The sequence below is a fragment of the Archocentrus centrarchus genome, chromosome 23 (genome assembly GCF_007364275.1).
Source record: "Archocentrus centrarchus isolate MPI-CPG fArcCen1 chromosome 23, fArcCen1, whole genome shotgun sequence".
NCBI lineage: Eukaryota > Metazoa > Chordata > Actinopteri > Cichliformes > Cichlidae > Archocentrus > Archocentrus centrarchus.
In genome coordinates, this window is record NC_044368.1 from 3,366,354 (window position 1) to 3,387,219 (window position 20,866).

The 20,866-nt window shown below is 41.4% G+C and overlaps 1 protein-coding gene across 1 annotated transcript in view; it reads right to left on the minus strand.

Annotated features, from left to right (window-relative positions):
* The window catches only part of LOC115773465 (thyrotropin-releasing hormone-degrading ectoenzyme), a 220,608-nt gene that overhangs the window by 78,043 nt on the left and 121,699 nt on the right, over positions 1-20,866 (minus strand). Inside the window, exon 5 of the mRNA XM_030720212.1 lies at positions 15,751-15,905. Coding sequence (XP_030576072.1) covers positions 15,751-15,905 — 155 coding nt within the window. The remainder of the gene's footprint in view (positions 1-15,750; positions 15,906-20,866) is intronic.

Sequence of the window (20,866 nt, forward strand, 5' to 3'; positions counted from 1 at the left end):
CTGATTTTGAAGAGTCAGCATTCGCATTCTGGCTGCCGGGTTTTCGGACCATATTTGTAGGGTGGAGATATCAGCTCGTGCATGTTTGGTTAGCAAACTCTATGAGTGCAGCACAGACACCTGCTAATTAGCACCAAGTAACAGACCAATCAAATATGAGTATTTCACTCATTAGAACTGGAGCACAGACTTCTTGGATGGTCTGTTAATACAATTAATCGCACAGCGAGCCGCATCATTATTCTGCAAGTGTGGATGGGAGGGCTAATTGGGTGCTGTGCAGGCAGCTTTCAGCTTTAGCTTCATTCAGCTCTTCAAATTTGTTGGCATTGCTTTCTGAAAGCCAGCACTGAGACTCCTGTCTGTATTGTAGCCCACATAGCACACTATGCACAGATTCCAGTACAGCACCATGCTTTTGTGCAGACTTACAGCTGTATCTGTGGATATGCTGGGTTTGATGTTTTGTGTTTTGCAAGCTAACGGATGTCTACATTTCCTTTGGGATCTCAGTGACTCAATCATGCACCCCAGTCCAATAAGTTAGAAAGACCAGAACCATTTTTGTGTTATTTACATGCAAATTTTTTTTTTAGCATGGAGTCTGTTTACTGACTACTTCTGGATCCAGTCCAAAGAGTCCATCGAGTGAGCAGCAGTTTTTGGCACAGAGGTCTCGTAACATTAAAATGTAACTGTGGGTTATATCTAGCTAAGAAAGCACCTATTAATTCTTTTTGGTGATGCAACCTTTTTTTTTTCCTGCAGTCACCACCCTAGGGAGGCTAAAGCAATTTGAGCATCACACCCTATAAGAGGCATGCCAACTGGAAGCAAATAAGGGTGTGAGCTGAGCAAACAGCTGGTGTATCAGCTGCAGCGACTGGGGCTGAGATGACTTGTCAAGAACACTCGATTTTTTTAGGCTTAAAAACTTTCACAAACTTCCCACATCAGCAGCATTACAACTGATGGTCAGGAGGTCAGGGGTTAAAGGTCAAAGCAGACTGAAAACAACTGTAGATGAAAGAAATAGTTCTGTGACTCCAGACTGAAATGATGGACAAGGAAAACCGAGTGTCAGTGTGAGAAAAATATAAATTTAAAATCGCAGACAGAGGAAGGAAGGAAGGAAGGAAGGAAGGGGAGCAGTAAGAATAAAGAATAAAGGAAACAGAAAGAGTGAGACGGGTAAAGCGAGAGCAAACAATGAGATGATTTATGGCTCCTTGTATTGTAATGAACTGTATGCAAACACTGCAGTAATAAATTATCCACTTTGAACCCAAACGCTGTGGAGAAAAATATACAGCCCGACACCTTAAACACACACACACACACACACACACACACACACACACACACACACACACACACACACACACACACACACACACACACACACACACACACACACAGTTGATCACAGAGTAAAATCGAGCAGGGATGTTTTTAACTTTTTGTTATTTTGTTGCCTTTTTATGTTGTTTAATGTTAATAATCAGACTTCATAATTGTGCAGGAGAACCACCTCGAGTCCAGAGACCTGTGTGAGAAAGGAGGCTGTGGAAAACATTGCACAGTAACTTGACATGGCTTTTGGACCTAAGAGGAGGATAGGTCATCCATTACTTCACTCCTGCCCTGCTGCTGTCCTCTGCATTGTTTCGAGGGTCCTGTAGGGCTGAAGCAGGTGCTCGGTGGTCTACTGTTCCTTCATTTTCTTTGGGGGAGGGGGATCCATTTCAGTGCCTGTTTAATGATGATGTTTGCAGTTTTTTCTTCTTTAATATCTGCTTCTCAAGTTTTTTAATCAGTCTGTTCCAGCATTGCCTCATTCTTTATCATCATAATCTGTCCTCTTGGTTATTCTCCATGTCTTGGACCCACAGAGGTGGACTGACTCTTCTTGAATGCCATCCAACATCCAGTGGAACTATTGTCAATGCAGACTGTCTCACAATTACACTTACTGTAGATGTTTCTGGTAGTTCCTGTTAGTTGTTCTAATTGTTCAAAACGCGTGAGTGAAGTGAAAGGTCATCGGCAAAGTCAAAATCATCTGTAGCTGCAGCCAGCAGGTCCACACAGCACCTCCTTACTATTTCTTTTGTAATGAATTCAGTAAACGGTCTGAACCAAAAGCCTCGTTTGGCCCAGTTTGGACTCTGAGGCTTCCTGATAAGCAGAAACATGCAGTAATCTTGTTATAAGAGTTCTTTATGAAGCGCGTGAACTTCCCACAGAGGCCATAACGTTTTACAGGACCACAGACGGTGTTCCTACTAAAGCTGTCGAAGGCCTTCTCAAAGTCATTGAGATTTATATTTAGTAATGTGTCAGAATTATTGTTCTATTGTCTATATTTTAAATAAAAGGGGACTCTCACACCTATAGCCTGATTCTTCTGTTTAAAGAAAACAATTTTTTCTAGTGTGGTTAATTTATGTGGAATTAAACTCTGCCACTAGACTTCCCATAATGTGTACTGTGGACTGTTTGTTTATGGTATTAAATCTCCAGCCATTGATTGGTCCAAAAGTGATCTTATCAGCCACCATTACAGTACGATGACCTTTTTATCCAATACCCACTCAGGAAGGTGCCTGATCTTCTCAATGAGCTGAACGTTCAGCCAGGGTCAAGAATTATCTTCAGCCACAAGTAGAACAAGTATTCCTGAAGCTCACCATCCCACTCGAAAGATTCCTTATCTCAACATCCGGTAGTTGAAGAAGCATCCGCAGAATAAATCCACAGGAGAACAGTGAACCCCCCCAAAATAAAGTCTCAAATTAGTACAAAACCAAGCCTGAAAACAGTTTGAAATCAAGTCTACAGTCATGTTTAAAACCATTCAGATCTCAGTTCAGAACCCAGTCTGACTAATCTAAAAATCAGTAAAAAGAAGTCAAAAATAACTGAAACCATCTGAAACCAGCACAGAACCATGTGTGAAACCAGGCTGAACCTCTGAAATGTGTCCAAAGTGCAAACCAAGAGACAGACCTCATGGAAACAGTCAGAAATGACATAAATCAGAAGACACAGAGGAAGAATTAAGATAGAAAAGGCATTAACTTTACTTTTGGTGCCAAAAGTGGACTCTACTGTTGGGAGTAAAGTCAAGCCAAATCCAATCACATTTACTTTTAAGCACATTTAAAAATGACAGCTAACGACCGAAGTGCATTACAGCTAAAAGGATACAATTACATAAATAATAAATAATAATAAAATACACTAAAAAACAGAAAATGAAAAAAAAAAAAAAAAGACAGTATGAGCGAAAGTTAATCAGAACTCGGTCTACTTTAAACTGCCAAAGAGTAAAAATGGGTTTTCAAACAGGTTTTAAGAAAGTTGTCAGAGATGTTAAAGGTCCCGATTTCCTCAGTGTTTTAATCTGGACTGCAGGACAGCAAAGAGCATCTGCTCAACAGCCCTCAGTCACCTCAGGTAATGAGGCGCCAACCAATTCAACAACTTCAAAACCAACAAAAAAAACCTTAAAATCAATTCTGGAAACCAGTGTAAGTAAACCAGTACAGATGACATGAAGTCTCTCAGCACAAAAATGAACTGATGTCTCAATCATAAAGTGTCAAAATGATCCCAATGATCCTTTTTCCTCAAAGAATTGCCTGAAAATGGGGTTGAGTACATTACATACATTAAACTATCCAGTGGATTAGAGCAGGACTGTTCATTTCCTCATATTCTGGGTCACTTTACTCTTTACACATGAACCTCACAGTGAATCTTACTTTACTGCTCCAGCCAGCAGAAGGAGCTGTAGCCTGTAGCAGTTATGAGGATTAATGACATGACAGCTGGGAAGAAAAAGGTTGACATTGAAAGTTTAAGACATAAATTGTTTCCTGTAGGCTGTAAAGAAGATGATTGATGGTCCTGTCCTTCTCTTAGACATCAGCACGAGCGCCTCCTGCACCTGAGTGGAGAAGAGACCTCGAGCTGGGCTGTCAAGTCATCGCGTCGTGTGATGGAAATGTGGTTAAAGCTAAGACATACGTAAAGTGAATTCAGTGCCATTAGATAACCGGCAACAGGGTTAGGGCTGGATTTATGCCAAATATGCACATTTTAGAAACTACACAATGTTACATTTGAAATGAAGTGTGATTTGGTTTTAACAGCTTTTCTGTTTCAAACAGACAAACGCAGTAAAAGGGAACCAATCCCTACCTGCAATCCTAGTCCTGGATGGGTTTCCAATGAATTGGTGGATTTTAAGAGGTTAACACGTACAGTTATCGCGCGCTATGCAACACTGACTCTGCTGTCAGCTCGCCAGAATACACACTGCGTTATTTCCTCCTGCATATGGTTGAATTAAGTGAGGGAGGGCGGCAGTGAGTGAGTGAGACAGTAAATCTGTTTTCCTGAATCTCATCCCAGTGTTTTTCTTTGTCTGTTTTAATTAACAGACAGCTGATAGGAATAAACTGAGAGCATCTCCTGGCAAACACAGCCCTGCGTGTGCATATGTTTGCGTGCATGAGAGAATCACTTTAACCATTTGGTGGTTACAGTCTAGTCTGTGTTTTACTGCATACACACCTGCAAATTACACTCTAACACACAATAAAGTTGATGCATCATTCATGAGGACATCCCTAATAACTCTTAATACAGACTATATTGTAACTTAAGGGAACCAACTTAGAGGCAGTATACTGGTGAACCATGAGTTAATGATTGATTCATAATATCCATTAATCACTCCCCGCTTTCTTCATGACTCATTACTGTTTAATTCTGATCCAAACATTGTAATCACTCATTCATTACTGATCATTTCAACATGAACTGCTCTTTTTGTGTACCCCAAATACTGATCCATCTGTCTGAATAACGTCTCCTGGCTCTCGATAGCGCCTGCGCCAAATCTGAAAGCCAAATCCTGGCGAGTGATTAAATGTTTGATGAGAAGAGAAGAAGATGAGGAGCCCATTGAGAACATGTCATCAGTTTCTTTTTACTTGATGGTTTAGGGAAATATGCTGTTTTGAGTTAACCGCTTAACATGTATGCAGGTGTTATATATATATATATATCAGATATCATTCTGTTAAAATTAGTTTCCACTTGCACCACCTGAACACATGCACGTCTTAGTAATATCTACCAGAGTTTGGTTTACTTTAAAAACTTGGTAATTGGTAATTTTCTGGGGGAGGACAGCTTTAAATGTGTTGCTATGTCACTGTTGCTCCAGAGTTTTTTATGGGGTGGGTTGCACCATAATCACTAAGGTTTGGGTAAATTCAGGCACCAAACCTACTACTTTAGCTTAAAGGATAAACTAAAGGATGGCCACGTGTGACAACAGCCACCACAGACGACATCCAGCGTGTTAAGAACCCGGTTAAGAAGCTACGCACATCCTTATAGACCTGTTGTAACATCCTTCAATGATTATTACGCTAACAGAACTTTCTTGACGTATTATGGTGCAGTTCTATATGTAGATGTAGAAAAATGGATGGATGGAGAAACAAAAAGAAGTGCAGACAAAAAAAATAAATAAATTAGAGCCAGCATCTACTGGCCAATTATGGTAATACCACTGAAGGTATTGTTAAACATGAGTTGTATGCATATCAGTGTAATTCTCTGTCTGATTCCATCTGTATTCCCGTCAGCTGAAAGAGGAACACAACCACATGTGGTCCATCTGTTCACCTAAGAACAGCAGCAGCATACAGCACATGCACTCTGAACCTGTCAGCAGCACATATCTAACAAGACGTCAACACCACAACACAATTTTTATCATCTGCTCCATGTTAAAGTTAACAGAGATCTGCAGAGAGACCACGCTGCACGCCACTGTGGGTGCACAGAGCAGTTTGGCAAGAAACTCAGTGGAGTGTAGATTTTAAAAAATTAAACACATTCATCAGATTTTGATTAGAATACAAAATAAGATGCATATTTTATTACATTTTAGTCTTTAAGTCCTCAAATACTTCCATTGTGGCTGATAAAGGGGGACATAAAAACATGACAGCAGAGGAGGCTAATCTGACAGATGGCTACAATACATCCTCAAACACACACACCCACAGACACACAAACTTTTATTTCTCTGCATGTGAGGGCAAAGACTTAGGCTTTGTTCAGACTGGAAACTTACACTCTTTTTTCCTCTTGTGTTGTTAGAAAAACAGATTTATATATATATTTTTTAATTAGATGCAAACTATATTTAGAAGAGGTGTGAAAGGTGATTCCAATCGGTCTTTTGCTTCACTCACAACACAAACACATGAAACATCAAACCCAGAGTGATGGAAGCTGAATCTTTGCTGCTGCTGCCTGAACAGCGTGTGGGAGAGCAGACAGCAGTCAGTGGACATGTGGCACAGCATACTGTGTGCTGGCACTTCACGGGGACGCGTTTCTGCAGGCAGTGATGATCATTTTAAGGATCTTGTGGCAACCTGTGTCGATCACCTGTAAGTAAGAGTGTAAACAATCTGTCCCCAAGATCTGATTGGAGGAACAAATGTGGACACCAGCAGTCGACTCGTTAATGCAGCTCGCAGGCTGAAGGAAGGTGAAGCTGGAAGCTGCAGTATTAACACTTCAGAAGCAGCCAGCTCGGTCTCGGGCATCGTTACCAAAGTGAACTCTCTGCCATTTCTACAGTCACAATAATAGTAAGTGTTGTTTTATAGACTGTGGTCGTCACATTATTTATAACATGTGGGGATAAATGCTGGTTGGAGGGCCCCACCTGTGGATTTTCACCCCAACAGAATCACCGCTCCCTGCTGTACTATATAAATGTGATTGTACTCCATTATTAGGTGGTTGCTAGGCAACATCATGACATGATGTTATATCATGCTTAATTGAATTTTTCTGCTGATTCAATGATGTGGATATAAATCATATACTTTATATAACCTCATTTATAAATGTATGACCCTCTGTATAAATATCCATAGATGATAATAAAGAAGATGATGATGATGATGATAATGATAATATAATTTTCTAATGTTTCTAATATTGTTGTTCATTTGAATTTATTATTTTCTATCAAGCTGGGAATTAATAGAATTGGACACACACGCAGCACATCCTGTGACCCCCCCCCCCCCCCCCCCCCCCCCCCCATTTATTCCTGTCATAATTTCTCTTTGCAGTTTAGCATCAGAAATAAAGCTTTAAAAACTTCTGTGGGTTTAAATGAGATGTTAGGAACTGATTTTATACGACGTAAGTGCACAAGCTCGTTTCAGCCTGTTGGCAGGTGACTGCTGGGCAACATGATGAAGTGATAGAAGCAGGGCCTAAGATGTTCCTCTGTGCCAAGCTGGGTTGGTCAGTTGCTGATTGTGTAGGAGGAGTTCACAGACAAACTGAGATTTGATGTATTATAGATTCATTTGTGTGAATGCTAACAGGCTAAAGCTTCAGTGTTCATTACACGGTGACCTTTTATGAGTTTTAGATGAGGAACAATTTCGATGCGGATTTTGGGACAGAAGACAAAAAGGATGCCAAAAAGTTCAATGGCACTGTAACAAGTCTGCAGCTGGAATTTAGTGTTTTATACTTTATAATTTATCAGCTCATCCTCAGGTACAGCCCTGAAAGATAATTATTTTCTTTAAAAAAGAGCAAATAATTAACCGTGATTGAAATAAGACATTTATTCTCTGCACGCAGTGAGTACACGCACAGTCATCACAGCTAAACCTTCTCTGAACAGGATTTCCACTAAAAGTCTGTTTCTGTTTCCCAGTTAAACTCTTTCCACCTGAACCAGCTGATTATTGAAAGCTTCAGACAACTTTCTCTCTCCTTTTGTGAGTCTCTCCGTGTATTTGCATGTGTTTGAGAGAGATAAATGGCTCCAGGATGAAACAGAGTGCAAAGCTGCAGACAAAACATTACTTTATCATTTTCCTTTCTTCACACTCGCTGCTTTAAACTAACAAACCAGACAAAAGAGACAAAAACAAAAATGAAAAAGAGCCAAAACCAAACAAAAACACCATTACTACATTTTTGATGACATGTCCAATAATATTTACGACTTAGTATACTGTACAACACCACACATTACTGCTTAACATTGTTATTCAGGCTGTTTCTGTGCTCCACACCAGGAGTAGCCTGAAGGCAGCGTTCATCAAGACTCAGCACAGAGAAATGCTGGTATGAGGCCACATCCTGAAGGAAATTAAATGGAAACAGACCATTCCCCCATCAGGCAGAGGCACCGCAATATTTATAGTGGAGCCTTTTGTTTTCATCATCAAAATCAAAACATATTTTAACTATTCGGTTTTGAGATTTTCAAATATTTCTGCTGCCACTCCAATAAAGAGAAGGCAAGTTTGAGGCATTTAATTATCCATGAAATACTATTTATCTCCAATGTACTGGGCCTAGAGGTGGATTTATGGATTACTTAAGGTCATATTCACAAAAATAAATAAATGCATGCTTTATATTACATTTTAATGCTACAGCATATAATAATGCTTCAGAGAGCAGCGCACTAACCACAGTGTAGCTATCCTAAATGTATGAAGCGCAGCAGTAGTCACCACATTTTAAATCTGTGCCCTTTAGTGTGAATGTTGGAACAGATAACAACCCATGCACAGCCTTGCGCTGTAAATACAGCAACTTCATTTAAATGCATTAAACTGTTTGAGTTTGCTTATATTGAGTTATCTGCACATTTCGCCTGCATGCTCAGGACTAAATCTGTGCATACTTGTTTAAATTCATCATTTGTACGAAGGAACACGTCTGAAATTACAAGCACATTGACTCATGAGACTCTTAATATACATATATTTTTTACTTTAAGCAGTGCCAGGTGAAGTGATTGGCACACCAGCTGTGCATTTACTGATGAACTTCTCTTATTCTGCAGTGTGCTGGGACCACGGAGGACACGCACACGGGAGTCCCACAGCTGCTGCTGCTGCACACAGAAAACCCAAGTTACTGTTTAAGGTGAGTGCGCTCGGAGCAAACCTCAGTGAAGCACACGCTTTTGTGTTGTTTAAACGTGCGTGTCCTGCTGCCGAGCCTGGCCCTGATTGTATATGCGTGAGGTGAACTCACAGGTAGCACCGGTGTTACAGTAACAGCTTGTGTTAAGAGTTTTGTGTTAAGTTCTGGCTGTTCACAGCGAAGTTTTAATATGTTTATAATTTCAGTTCTCTAAACTAAGCTTGTTGAAAGTGCATTAGCTTAACATAAAGTAGAGCTCCTTTACTGCATATACCATATTAAGTTCATTTACTTATTTTTGAGTGGCAGCGAGTCATCCCCAACTCATCAGATTTTACTCTCTGTTTTGTGTGCATAACCTGGAGGGGGTGCCTGGAATAATGCAAATTTCCAGTGCAGCAAGATCAGACATTTTTAACGTGGCAGCTCTCAGCACAAAGCCCGTGTGATGGCCAGTTGGACCAATCTGTGCCGATTTGTACCCGTGTACGCCAGGTAGTAGCACAGGTAATCTGGTGTATTTACGGCTGGGTGCCCTTTTTCCTGCCGCTTGCACACTCAGGCAGCACCCTCAAATAAACCAAATGGTATATTTTCAGAAACTGGAAGACATCAGAAGCAAATGTTCCTGTTGTGTGCTCATACTGTACGTAAAAACAGACAGCAAAGCTATCAACTAGGCATCCTAAGATCTGCATCAACAGTAAAGACAGCCCCAACTCTAACTCTAGCTGTTTTTCCCCAATTTAATACAATTTTATTTATATAGCACCAATTCACAACAGGAGTTGCCTCAAAGTGCTTTATATTGTAAGACCCTCCAATATTAGAGATAAACTCCTATGAAAAACTCCCTTTTAACAGGAAGAAACCTCCAGCAGATCCAGGCTCAGGGAGGGGCAGTCATCTGCCCCGACCAGCTGGGGGTGAGGGGAGAGAGACATGCTGTGGAAGAGAGCCAGAGTTTAATAATTACTAATAATTAAATACAGTAGTGGTGTATAAACACAAAGAGATGAGTGAAGAAGAAATGCTAAATGGACTTGTTCTTATAGTCTGCTTCATCGTGTTTGCTCAGTGCATCAGAGAAGCCCCTCCCAGCAGTCTGAGCCTAAGCCTCATTAAATTGCTCTCTCAAGTTCTCGCCATCAGGCAACAAAGAAAATAAAGCTGTGTTTTTCCTTTTCCTGAAACATACGGTTGGGGTTATCATCTATGATGACTTAGACCTCTGAGGGTTTAACAGTCCAGGAGGTTCCAGCCAAGACAGGTGAAGAGCCTGCAACAATAAAGATGGAGTGTGTGTATACCTGTCAAAGCCAGCCACTGAGTTAGTGACAGGCCAGCGGTGGTAAGTTAATAAATCAGTCTTTAGAGTTGATAATGACTAACAAAGTCAGTGACAATACAAAACAGCTTTGGGATGACTACTGCTGTGAATTGGCACCATATAAATGAACTAATTGGAACATAACTGGAACAGTGGTGTAGAGGTTAGCGCTGTTGTCTCACAGGAAGAAGGTCCTGGGTTTGAACTCTGGTAGGAGTACTCCGGCTTCCTCCCACAGTCCAAAGATATGCTATTCTAAACTGGCCAAAGGTGTGAAAGTGAGCATGAGTGGTTGTGTGTCTCTCCATGTTGGCCCTGCAATAGGCTGATGACATGTCCAGGGCGTACTCCACCTTTCCCCCTATGACAGCTCCCACCCTGCCACCCTGAGTCAGACAAACAGAGGAAAATGGATGGATGGAACATTTTGAGTGAGGTGTTGCGGGCACGTCCTGCTGGATGGAGAGATTTTATCTCTCAGCTGGCCTGGGATCACCTCAATGTCCCCGGATGAGCTGGAGGAGGTGACTATGAAGAGGGAAGTCTGGACTTCTCTGCTTAGGCTGCTGCCCCCACGACCCAGCCCCAGATAAGTGGAAGAAGATGGATGGATGGATGGATGGATGGATGGACTGTTACAAAGGTGGAATCTCATCAGTTAATTCTTTAAGTTTAAATGGTTCCCAGGATTAGTGTAAATGACTAATTATTGATCATTATTCAATGATGTATATATCCTTAGTTATTTTGATGAGAACAGATCCTGGATGCTGAGTGTATAAACAGCAAATGTTGCATGTTTGCAAAGCTCACTGGTAAATGTGAATAAGGGGGAATGTTTGGGGTATTTTTTACAGAGCTCTGCTCTCTTTCTGTCTTTGTTCATCTTTTCATATCCTTTATTCTTCCTTAACGGATGTCGTTTCCATTCTCTCCCTCCATCACTTTGTTTCTTTGCCTCTTTGTTTCTCCGTCTCCTACGCTCTACTTTCTTCTCTCTCTACTTCTCATACTATGTCTGTCTTTGCTGTTTAAGCTTGCTCGCCTGGTCACACTCCCGCCCGCTTTCTCTCTTCTGACTAAAACCTTTAAATTTCCTTCTGCTTCATCGTGTTTGTCTGCTCGTCACGTATTTGATGTCATACTGTAAAAACAAGATCATCCTCTCTGCTTTTGTTGTTGCCTGAGGAAATTTGTAACAGACACACAAACACACAAACACAGAGCTCAGTGGTGTTGCAGTTGAAGCCGTTTTGACTTCTGTCACATTCAGTGTGTTCATAACCAGATAATTTGCATCTGTTAGAGGAAAATGTATTAATTTTACCCTGGTTTCATGTCAACGTTTACTATTCTTTTTTTTTTTTTTCCTTTTTCACATCAAAATAATGCAATTGAGTATAAAAGGCCACCAGTCACATCAGAGCAGCTCACAGGTTCAGGCTGAGCCACAGGGGTGTGTTCTAGTCTCAGCAAGATATCATATCAACAAATTTAGCCTCTGTAGGTGGGTCACTTTCTCTGAAGGAACATTTTCATCTCATGAATATTATTTAAAGCCTCACGCTGGTGTGCCGACATGCCTATATGAGTGCAGTGAGAAACGTCCAAGACCTCCAAGCTCAACCCTGAGCTGCTTTCAGAAAAACACAGATACATAAACTATAAGAAGTCTCATACACACAAACAACCTGTTTTCCTCTGCAAATTTTAAAAGTTATAAGAAGTTTTTAATGTGCATCTGGATATCCGTGAAGTCATAAGAAAGGAAAGGAAATATTAAAAATTCTTTGCTAAAGCAGTTATTGTCGCTCTGCAGGTTTACCATCTTCATTTCAGTAAAAATCTCTTTATATATTTAAACAAGAAACACTCGAAAAGCACAAAACTCCAACAAGGCAGCTTTGGACAGTATTTAATTTTACAGGAATAGTCCTTGTAGATTTTCACTTTGTTTAATTTGCATCCATCCATCCATTTTCTTCCGCTTATCCGGGGCCGGGTCGCGGGGGCAGCAGCCTAAGCAGAGAAGCCCAGACCTCCCTCTCCCCAGCCACCTCCACCAGCTGATCCGAAGGGACCCCAAGGCCAATCGAGAGATATAATCTCTCCAGTGTGTCCTGGCTCTACCCCGGGGCGTTCTCCCGGTAGGACATACCTGGAACATCTCACCCAAGAGGCACCCAGGAGGCATCCTAGTCAGATGCCTGAGCCACCTCAACTGGCTCCTCTCGATGTGGAGGAGCAGCAACTCTACTCTGAGCCCCTCCCGGATGGCCGCACTCCTCACCCTATCTCTATAGGGAAAGGCCAGCCACCCTTCGGAGGAAGCTCATTTCTGCCGCTTGTATTCACAAGCTTATTCTTTCGGTCACTACCCAAAGCTCGTGACCATAGGTGAGGGTAGGGACGTAGATCGACTGGTAAATCAAGAGCTTCACTTTTACGCTCAGCTGCCTCTTTACCACGACAGACCAGTGCAGCGTCCGCATCACTGCAGACGCAGTCCCATTCCATCTGTCGATCTCCCATTCCCTTCTCCCATCACTCGTGAACAAGACCCTGAGATATTTAAACTCCTCCACCTGGGGCAGGAACTCGTCCCTGAGCTGGAGAGGGCACTCCATCCTTTTCTGGTTGAGGACCATGGCCTCAGACTTAAAGGTGCTGATTCTCATGCCAGATGCTTCACACTCAGCTGCGAACCGTTCCACTGCGAGCTGGAGGCCACCCCCTGATGACGCCAACAGGACCGCATCATCCACACAGAGCAGAGATGAGATTCCACCACATTGGTATGCCTAGAAATTCTGTCCATAAAAATTATGAACAGAATCAGTGACAAAGGGCAGCCCTGGCGAAGTCCAACACCCACAGGAAACGAGTTTAACTTATGGCTGGCAATATGGACCAAACACTCGCTGTGGTTGTACAGGGACTGAATGGCCCACAGCAATGGGCCAGACACCCCATATTGTCACAGGACCTCCCACAGGATACCCCGAGGGACACGGTCGAATGCCTTCTCCAAGCCCACAAAGCACATGTAGACTGGATGGGCAAACTCCCATGCACACACGAATATCCTTGAGAGGATGAAGAGCTGGTCCTGCGTTCCACGACCAGAACCTATTTGTTCTTTTTAAATTCACTTTAATTTGTTTGTAGTTGCTCTGTTGAAACCGATTTTAATATCCATCCATCCATCCATTCATCCTCTTCTGCTTATCCTTTTCAGGGTCGCCGAGGTGGGGGTTGGGGTGGAGCCTATCCCATCTGCCACAGTGCAAGAGGCAGGGTACAGGACAGGTTTCCAGCCTGCCTCAAGGCTAACACAGAGAGACAGCCAACTATTCACACTTATGGGCAATTTAGAATCACCAATTAACCTAACCCCATTAACTGCATGTTTCTGGACCCGGCCTATTGCTAGCCAGACCCCTGTAGCATAGCCACCGTTAGCTCTTCCCCAGCAGATCCCGAGCAGCCGGGAAATCAGGCTTGCTGAGTGACTGTGAGGAGGAAGTGCAGTCCTAAGCAGAAGCCCCCCTGGTACACCACCTACCAGTTCAGGTCTCTAATTGTTTTTTCCACTCGGTGACACACCCACTGAGGAACAAGCCACTTTGCAACCCACCTCTACCTCAGCTCTTCATTTCAGACCATGTCTGACTTAATCTCTTATCGGTTGTCATAGATGCTGCCACAGGCTTTCTATCTATGCACACAGAAGGATGAGAAGGTCAAAAAAACGGGAAAAATAAATATTTTTCTTATAGTAGTGTGGACTGAAAGGAGATTCATGGTGGGTAGAAATTCTTGCAATCCTCATAACCAACAACAAAAAAAGACAAACTGAATCTAATGAAGAATGGGAAGTTCTAGGAATTATTATTACAATACATTCTTATCATAATAAATGAACAGCAGGTGGTGACCATTCTGTGATCAACTGAGTTCATTTGCTTTATTAGTATTTCAGTGTTAGAAGTGTCCCTGTTTGCATATGAGACACACTGGGCCCTCCCCAGGTGTTGTGACATTTGATGTTGTTTTTCCAGATGTGAGCTACCAATTACTGACCAGTCTGCACACGTTATTACTTCCAGCAGCTGTGGCTGTCTTTTGCAGATCAGATTATTATAAATGTGTGCTAACAGGTTAACCTGACTCACAAGGCACCAGTTTGAGCCTGGTGGTTCCGTTTTATTTCACTGAGGCAAGCGATCCAGCACAGGCCGCTTCTGTCAACATGAATCTATGGCTTATGTGACAAGTAAACAAAATACCACATTATAGCAGAATCAGAGACTAACGAACAGATATGTGACGAATACAAATGAAAGAAAATTCTGTTCAGTGTCTGCCAACATTTAAAGGAACGAATGAACTCAGTTTGTCTCAGAATGGTCACCACCTGCTGTTCATGTTTTATCAGCTGATGGAGATTTCTTCATAAGCACAAGTACACTTCATGTACTTGTGCTCCATTTTCACATGAGGTTGCATTAATTACAGCTTCAAGAAAAAGTGTGCAGCCCACATATTCAGTGTGAGACATGGTTAATTTGAGTGGGCATGTCTTCAAACTCCGCTCTGTCAGCCAGAGTGAATCTATCCATGTTTCTATTGAATTTATACAGAGGCTGTCCGTTGTATTTATTCCCCGTTCAGAAAAGTTTGATGACTCATACAGTCAGGATCCCCTGAACTTTCTGAAACCAGAATTGCGTGATCCCAAATATCATGTTCTTTCTGTTTATTACTGTTAAATTAGAGAAAAAGTTCCTCCTGTCAGCTGAAATATTATAAATTTTGGATGAGATTTGTATAATCTCTCCCTTGAATGTGCACATTACTTACACTGTATGCAAATGATCTCTTCTCATCCATTGTCTCTAGTTGATCTTAGTTTGTTTCAGTGACGTAAAAAGATTGAAAGTTTTTTAAGCCGTGAAGATAATGAGTGTAGCTGAGGCTTTGGAGCTGAGTTTTTTTTTAAGGAGAAGATGTGGAACAGATGGTGGGGACATCAAACATTGTTAGGATACATCTTTAGGAGGATGAGCAGGTAATGCTACATTGAAATTACCATAGTTATGATGGATTATGTAGTCTACAGAGTAGGAAAATGTGATTTATGTGGTTCACAGATGTATTGTTTCTGCACCATTTGTACAAAAAGTTATCTAGACAGACTTAAAGTATCTAAAATGATCATTTCATCCATGTAAGCAATACTGATCAGCATAGTCAGCAAGTATTCGTGAACCAAGAAATCAGTTACATCCAGCCCTATGACATCTGAAGGTTTGAATAATACATTTCTTAGACGACATTATTACTACAGTGTATTTGCAATCTCTGATAGAAGGTAGTATGAGGTCCGAGCCATCAGGCATGTCGCCTACCTGGTGACAGATCTCGTGGACAACCACCATGGTGAGTTCCATCTGATAGGATGATGACGACACCTCTGCGTCCAACAGGATCTTCTGCTCCACGAAGACGCTCAGCCCCCAGTTCTCCATGGCGGCATAGGGGTGTTTGGGCACGGCCAACAAGTCTGTAAACCAATCGTGACAACAACAACACCACATTAGGGCTTTTCAACATATGCTGAATGTTTTCCTCCATTAATAAACTCTCAGCGAGATTCCACCACTTAAATAAAAGGAGGCGATCGCTGTGACAGAATGACTGCTGGCATCAGCACGGATCCCATTTCAGGTTAAAATTAAACTCATGAGTCAATTTAACTATGTGCCAAAGGAGGCTTTTATCAACAAAACATGGATATATGGAGTTTTCCAGATATAACTCCACATATATCTGTGTGAGAGAGAGAGAGAGAGAGAGAGAGAGAGAGAGAGAGAGAGAGAGAGAGAGAGAGAGACATGCAGTCCAAGAGAGAGAGATCAGGGAAGAAGGTGAAGAAAATGAAAAGCACAGAGAAGATGTAGAGAAAGATGGAAAAGTTCCTTTGGGTGAAGAAACTGGGGTTTTTTTTTCAGAATGAGGCATTCCTCTGCAGCGAATGAGTGAAGAGTTCAGGTCTTAAATTTAAAATCACAAACTTTTGGCATTTCAGCTGCAGCAACCTTCATCAGAGGATCCCTTGAGGACAACCAGAAAAACCAGGGAGAGATTATTTTCTCAAAGAAAGAAAGAAAGAAAGAAAGAAAGAAAGAAAGAATGAAAGGCTAGAAACAAAATAATACATCAAGCATAAAGAGGGCAGGAAATTAACAAAGGGCTACATGAAGTTTGCACTGCTGTGACCAACAGTTGAGTGCTTCCATTTCGAACCCTCTCCAAACCAATTCATATCCAACTCTTTGCCACATATAACCCAGTAAAGTAACAATGTCATTACTGCAGTGGGTACTCATTTTAATCATTTAACCATCTTAACCATTTAACCAGACCAGTCTCAAACCTTTGGTGACAATTTTGTACCTTTAATGTCACAGCACAAAAGTTGACCTTCTCACATGTTAGGCCTAAAGACTCGGTTAGGGTTAGGGTTATCCCCTGTTGGTTGGTGAATGGTTGCTGGCTGAATCTGGTCACAAAGATAGTTCTGCACCAAAAACCACCTTGTTGTTGTTTGAGCCATTAGCAGATAGCAGATTGGAATTTTCAATTCAATTCAATTTTATTTATATAGCGCCAAATGACAATGAACAGTCGCCTCAAGGCTAAGAAGGAAGAAGCCAGCTTGTCTGCAAACAATCAGTAACCACTGGAACCACAAACTGGAAATGGAGAACGTTCATGTTTTCATAGTTTCAATACCGATTAGTTAATAGTTGGTGAGTGTTTGAAGTGTTTCCTTATTTTTTAGCGCAAAACACCCCAAAACATAATAGAGCCACTTTAATGGCACTTACGGTTAAACAAAGAGCATTACTGAGAATTGGCATCATAAAAATCCAAAGCAGCCCAAACAAAAGTCAATCAGAAAAGAACAAAAACAAACAAACAAAAAAACAGCCTGACAAAACACAGAAACAGGACTGTAAACACACAGAACAAGTTAAGTGAACACAAGTGAAGCTAATGAGAGTGACAAGCACAATCATAACGGTGGGAAAAAGACGAAAGGAAGGAAGTAAAAAAACCATGAAATGCACAAGGAAACAAACAAGTGCCAAAAACAAACACAAGAAGCACACAAATGTACAAGCAGGCAAATCCCTCCTTCCTCTCCTCATCTACTCTGTGGAGAAGACAAGGCAGCGACATGAAGAGAGAAGAATGGAGTCAACAAACATCTGACAAAATGAGACATTCACGCTTCAGAGCTGTGACAGTGATATCGATTAAACATGACATATGACACAGACGCATCATCCGTCTGCTCTTTGTTTCAGACTTTTGCTCCACTTTATTTTCTCTGTCAAACAGGCACAAGTGTTCATGACAAGTTACACATTTACTTTTAATTGAAGTTATGAGAAGAATGTGAAGATGATGAATATTAAACCTCAGATTTATCACGCCAGCAAATGATGATGAGTAGATAGTTTGAATAGTCATCTAACACAGCTTATGAATACACATCATCTCTACCAGCTCACCACAGTTCCTTTATACTAAAAACTTTCTTGTTGGATACACTTACGCACCTAACTCAACCATTTGAATATTGAGGCTTAAAATTATGAGCACAGCTGCTTTTATTAACCCTTTAACACAGAGCACATCATCAAGTTTCATCGCAGACAGCACAAGCACCCTTTGCATTATTGTAATCACACAATGGTTTGTCCTCAGAAAAATCTGAAAAGTGATTTCTGACAGGTGAGAAATTACACTTCACAGCCAATGTGTTTTTATTCTGGTCATCTCACTCATGCTGTTGCAGGAAGACCCCCAGCTGTGACTGAACTGGATCTTTTATTATGGAATTTCTGGGTATTGGATTGCATTTTTGTACTTTTTGTACTACTTAGTAGGTGTCTGTCTCTGTGCTATCAGAATATGTCACTTTTGTTGTTTAAAAAATATAAAAATCTCTGGTCTTCACAATCAGGAGGAAAGAAAATAAGCATTCTAACCGATTTACAATTTTTTCCCCAAAAAGTACAATTTGCTTGTCTTTGAAACATGGAGTTCAAGATGCTTTCCAAGTGGTGAGACTTGCTTCTAGGACGACTTTGCTTTGGACCTCACAGTTAACCAAGCTTGCTAGCATTAGCTCATTTCTCGAGACTCCTCCCACTCAACAAATATAGTCACTTCTGTCTTATAAACAAAAAAAACCCAGCATGGCGACAGCTAAAAGACAAATTCTGAAGCTACAAATACAAAATGTGGAATACAGAATTCAATGAGTGATGTCACAGCAGCTACATCCATCTTTTATATACAGTATATGGAATTGCGACACTCTTAAAGATGGTGCACCAAGATTAATTCCTAGGAGGGTGGAGGACAGAGGAGATTATGCAAGTTAATTAATTAATACAATAAAAATATTTTTAATGAAATAAAATGCAAAATCCTGTTTTTTTTCTGTGCTAAAAGCTTCAGGCAGCACCTCACGCTTCAGTTTGTACATTTTGTTGTAGTTCCATCACGCGCACAAAAGTCGGTCTGATCTCCTGCCGAAACTGTCAATCACCTGAGCGAAACAGGACATCAGTGCAGTTCAGCAGCTGTCACTCATCACATGATCTGAGCGTTATCGCTGCTGCTGAACTGGGAGGTAGCAGCACTGAGAAACAACACATGCACAGACACACACACACACACTTCTGTGAAACCTGTTGGTGGAGCAGTTTTAGAGCCGGAAACACTCCTGCTGGGAGCTCTCTCTCTGACACACACACACACACACACACACTGATATCTATCGGCTGGGTTTGCTGCGGACTGTCTGAGCGCCTTCCTCCGTAATCACAGACCAAAGGACAAGAAATGTAACTACAGTGGGCTGCTTTAAGTGAAGCCAAATTACAGATGTTTAAGTGTAATCTTACATTAAGGTACCTGCAGTGAGTTTGTGATACTCGATAAACTCTAGAATCAGCTGCACATACTGCAAACAGCTTAAAGGATTATTTTATAAAGGGCTTTTTACCGAGTGGCCCAACTGCACTGCTGAGTTAATCGCTGCTGCTGTCAGGGAGGTGTTACCAAGGCATGTGCAAACATTCCCGAGGATGCTTTAGTGTCTCCTACGACCTCTTCTGTATAATCTCCAACACTCTGATGTTGTTTTGAAGTCCTCATTCTAAAGATAGCCGAAGTGTTTTCAACCTTTACATGGATGAAGATGTTTCTAATCAAGTACAAGCACCTGGTGATAAATGTCAGAGAGCTGAGGTATGAATACAGATTAGTGATGCTGATATTTGGATAGCCTTGGGCACATTCACAAACCAACTCTTAGTGGGTTACTAATGGTTCGTGGGTGTTAAAAAATACCTAAGCTCTCTGTAGATAGTGCTCTGTATGAGCCTGGGGTGTAAAGTTAAGAGATATTTGAGGAAACACGTGCAAAACAGAAGTTAAAAAGGGAAATAAAGAGGATTTAACGTGAGGCTCTTTGACAGAATCAAAACTGCTGCTTCCTCTTTGATGGACAGATTTATGTGGTAAAAATTTGTCTTTCAATTATGATTAATCCTTTTAGCCACTGGTCTGAGGTACATTTTTCCTCTGAAATAAATGCTAATATCAGGATACTTTCAGTGTATCACAGTCACATGTCAGAAAGCAGCGGTTGGAGACCGTTGCACCATCAAAACTATTCCGACCGTGTGCAGCGAGTCTGCAATCTCACCACCTTTAACATGGTTGTTCTGAAGACAGGGACCAGGCCTGTGACCACCCGTCACCTTCAAAGTGACAATTATGTATCGGTGATAAAACTGCAATGAGACCGAATCGGTCTGCTATCAGTTTGTGTTTGCATGAAGTGAGGAACATTGCAAACCTGCTGGCAAATCTAAATACAGAAATTCACATTAACTGCTTGCATTCAGTGTTTTTTTATACGAGTCAAGATGAACCTTCAAGTGATGAAATCACCCAGCTGTCTTATTTTTAACTTGTGCAAACAGCATCACAGCAGCGAGCTGAGCTCAGTCTGTTTCATATTTGAGTTTGAAAGCACAACTCTGCAGCAGTTGTCAATCAGCTCAGCCTGGCAGTTAATCAGGTATGAACACATGTTATGATGCGACTTCTCGCACTGCCTGGTTGCCTCTTTAACCCAGCATGCATCTTCTGGCGGATTGAAGGCTGTTATGATGGCCCACTGTGTTAACTGTTTTGAGGTATCCAAAAGTCTGTGGAGCCTGAGGGTTGGAAGGGTCTGTTCCAAACAACTGTGGGTGCGTTTCATGAAAAATGAGGAGATACAATGTGAGTTCTACAATAATGACAAGAACAGCAGAGCATATTTGGCAAAGATCTCACATAACGCATATTGAAGCCTATTGTTCTACATTGCATGTTGAAAAATGTAGTTTTTATCTGGTCCCTGCACCCAGATAAATGGGAGAGTTGCATCTG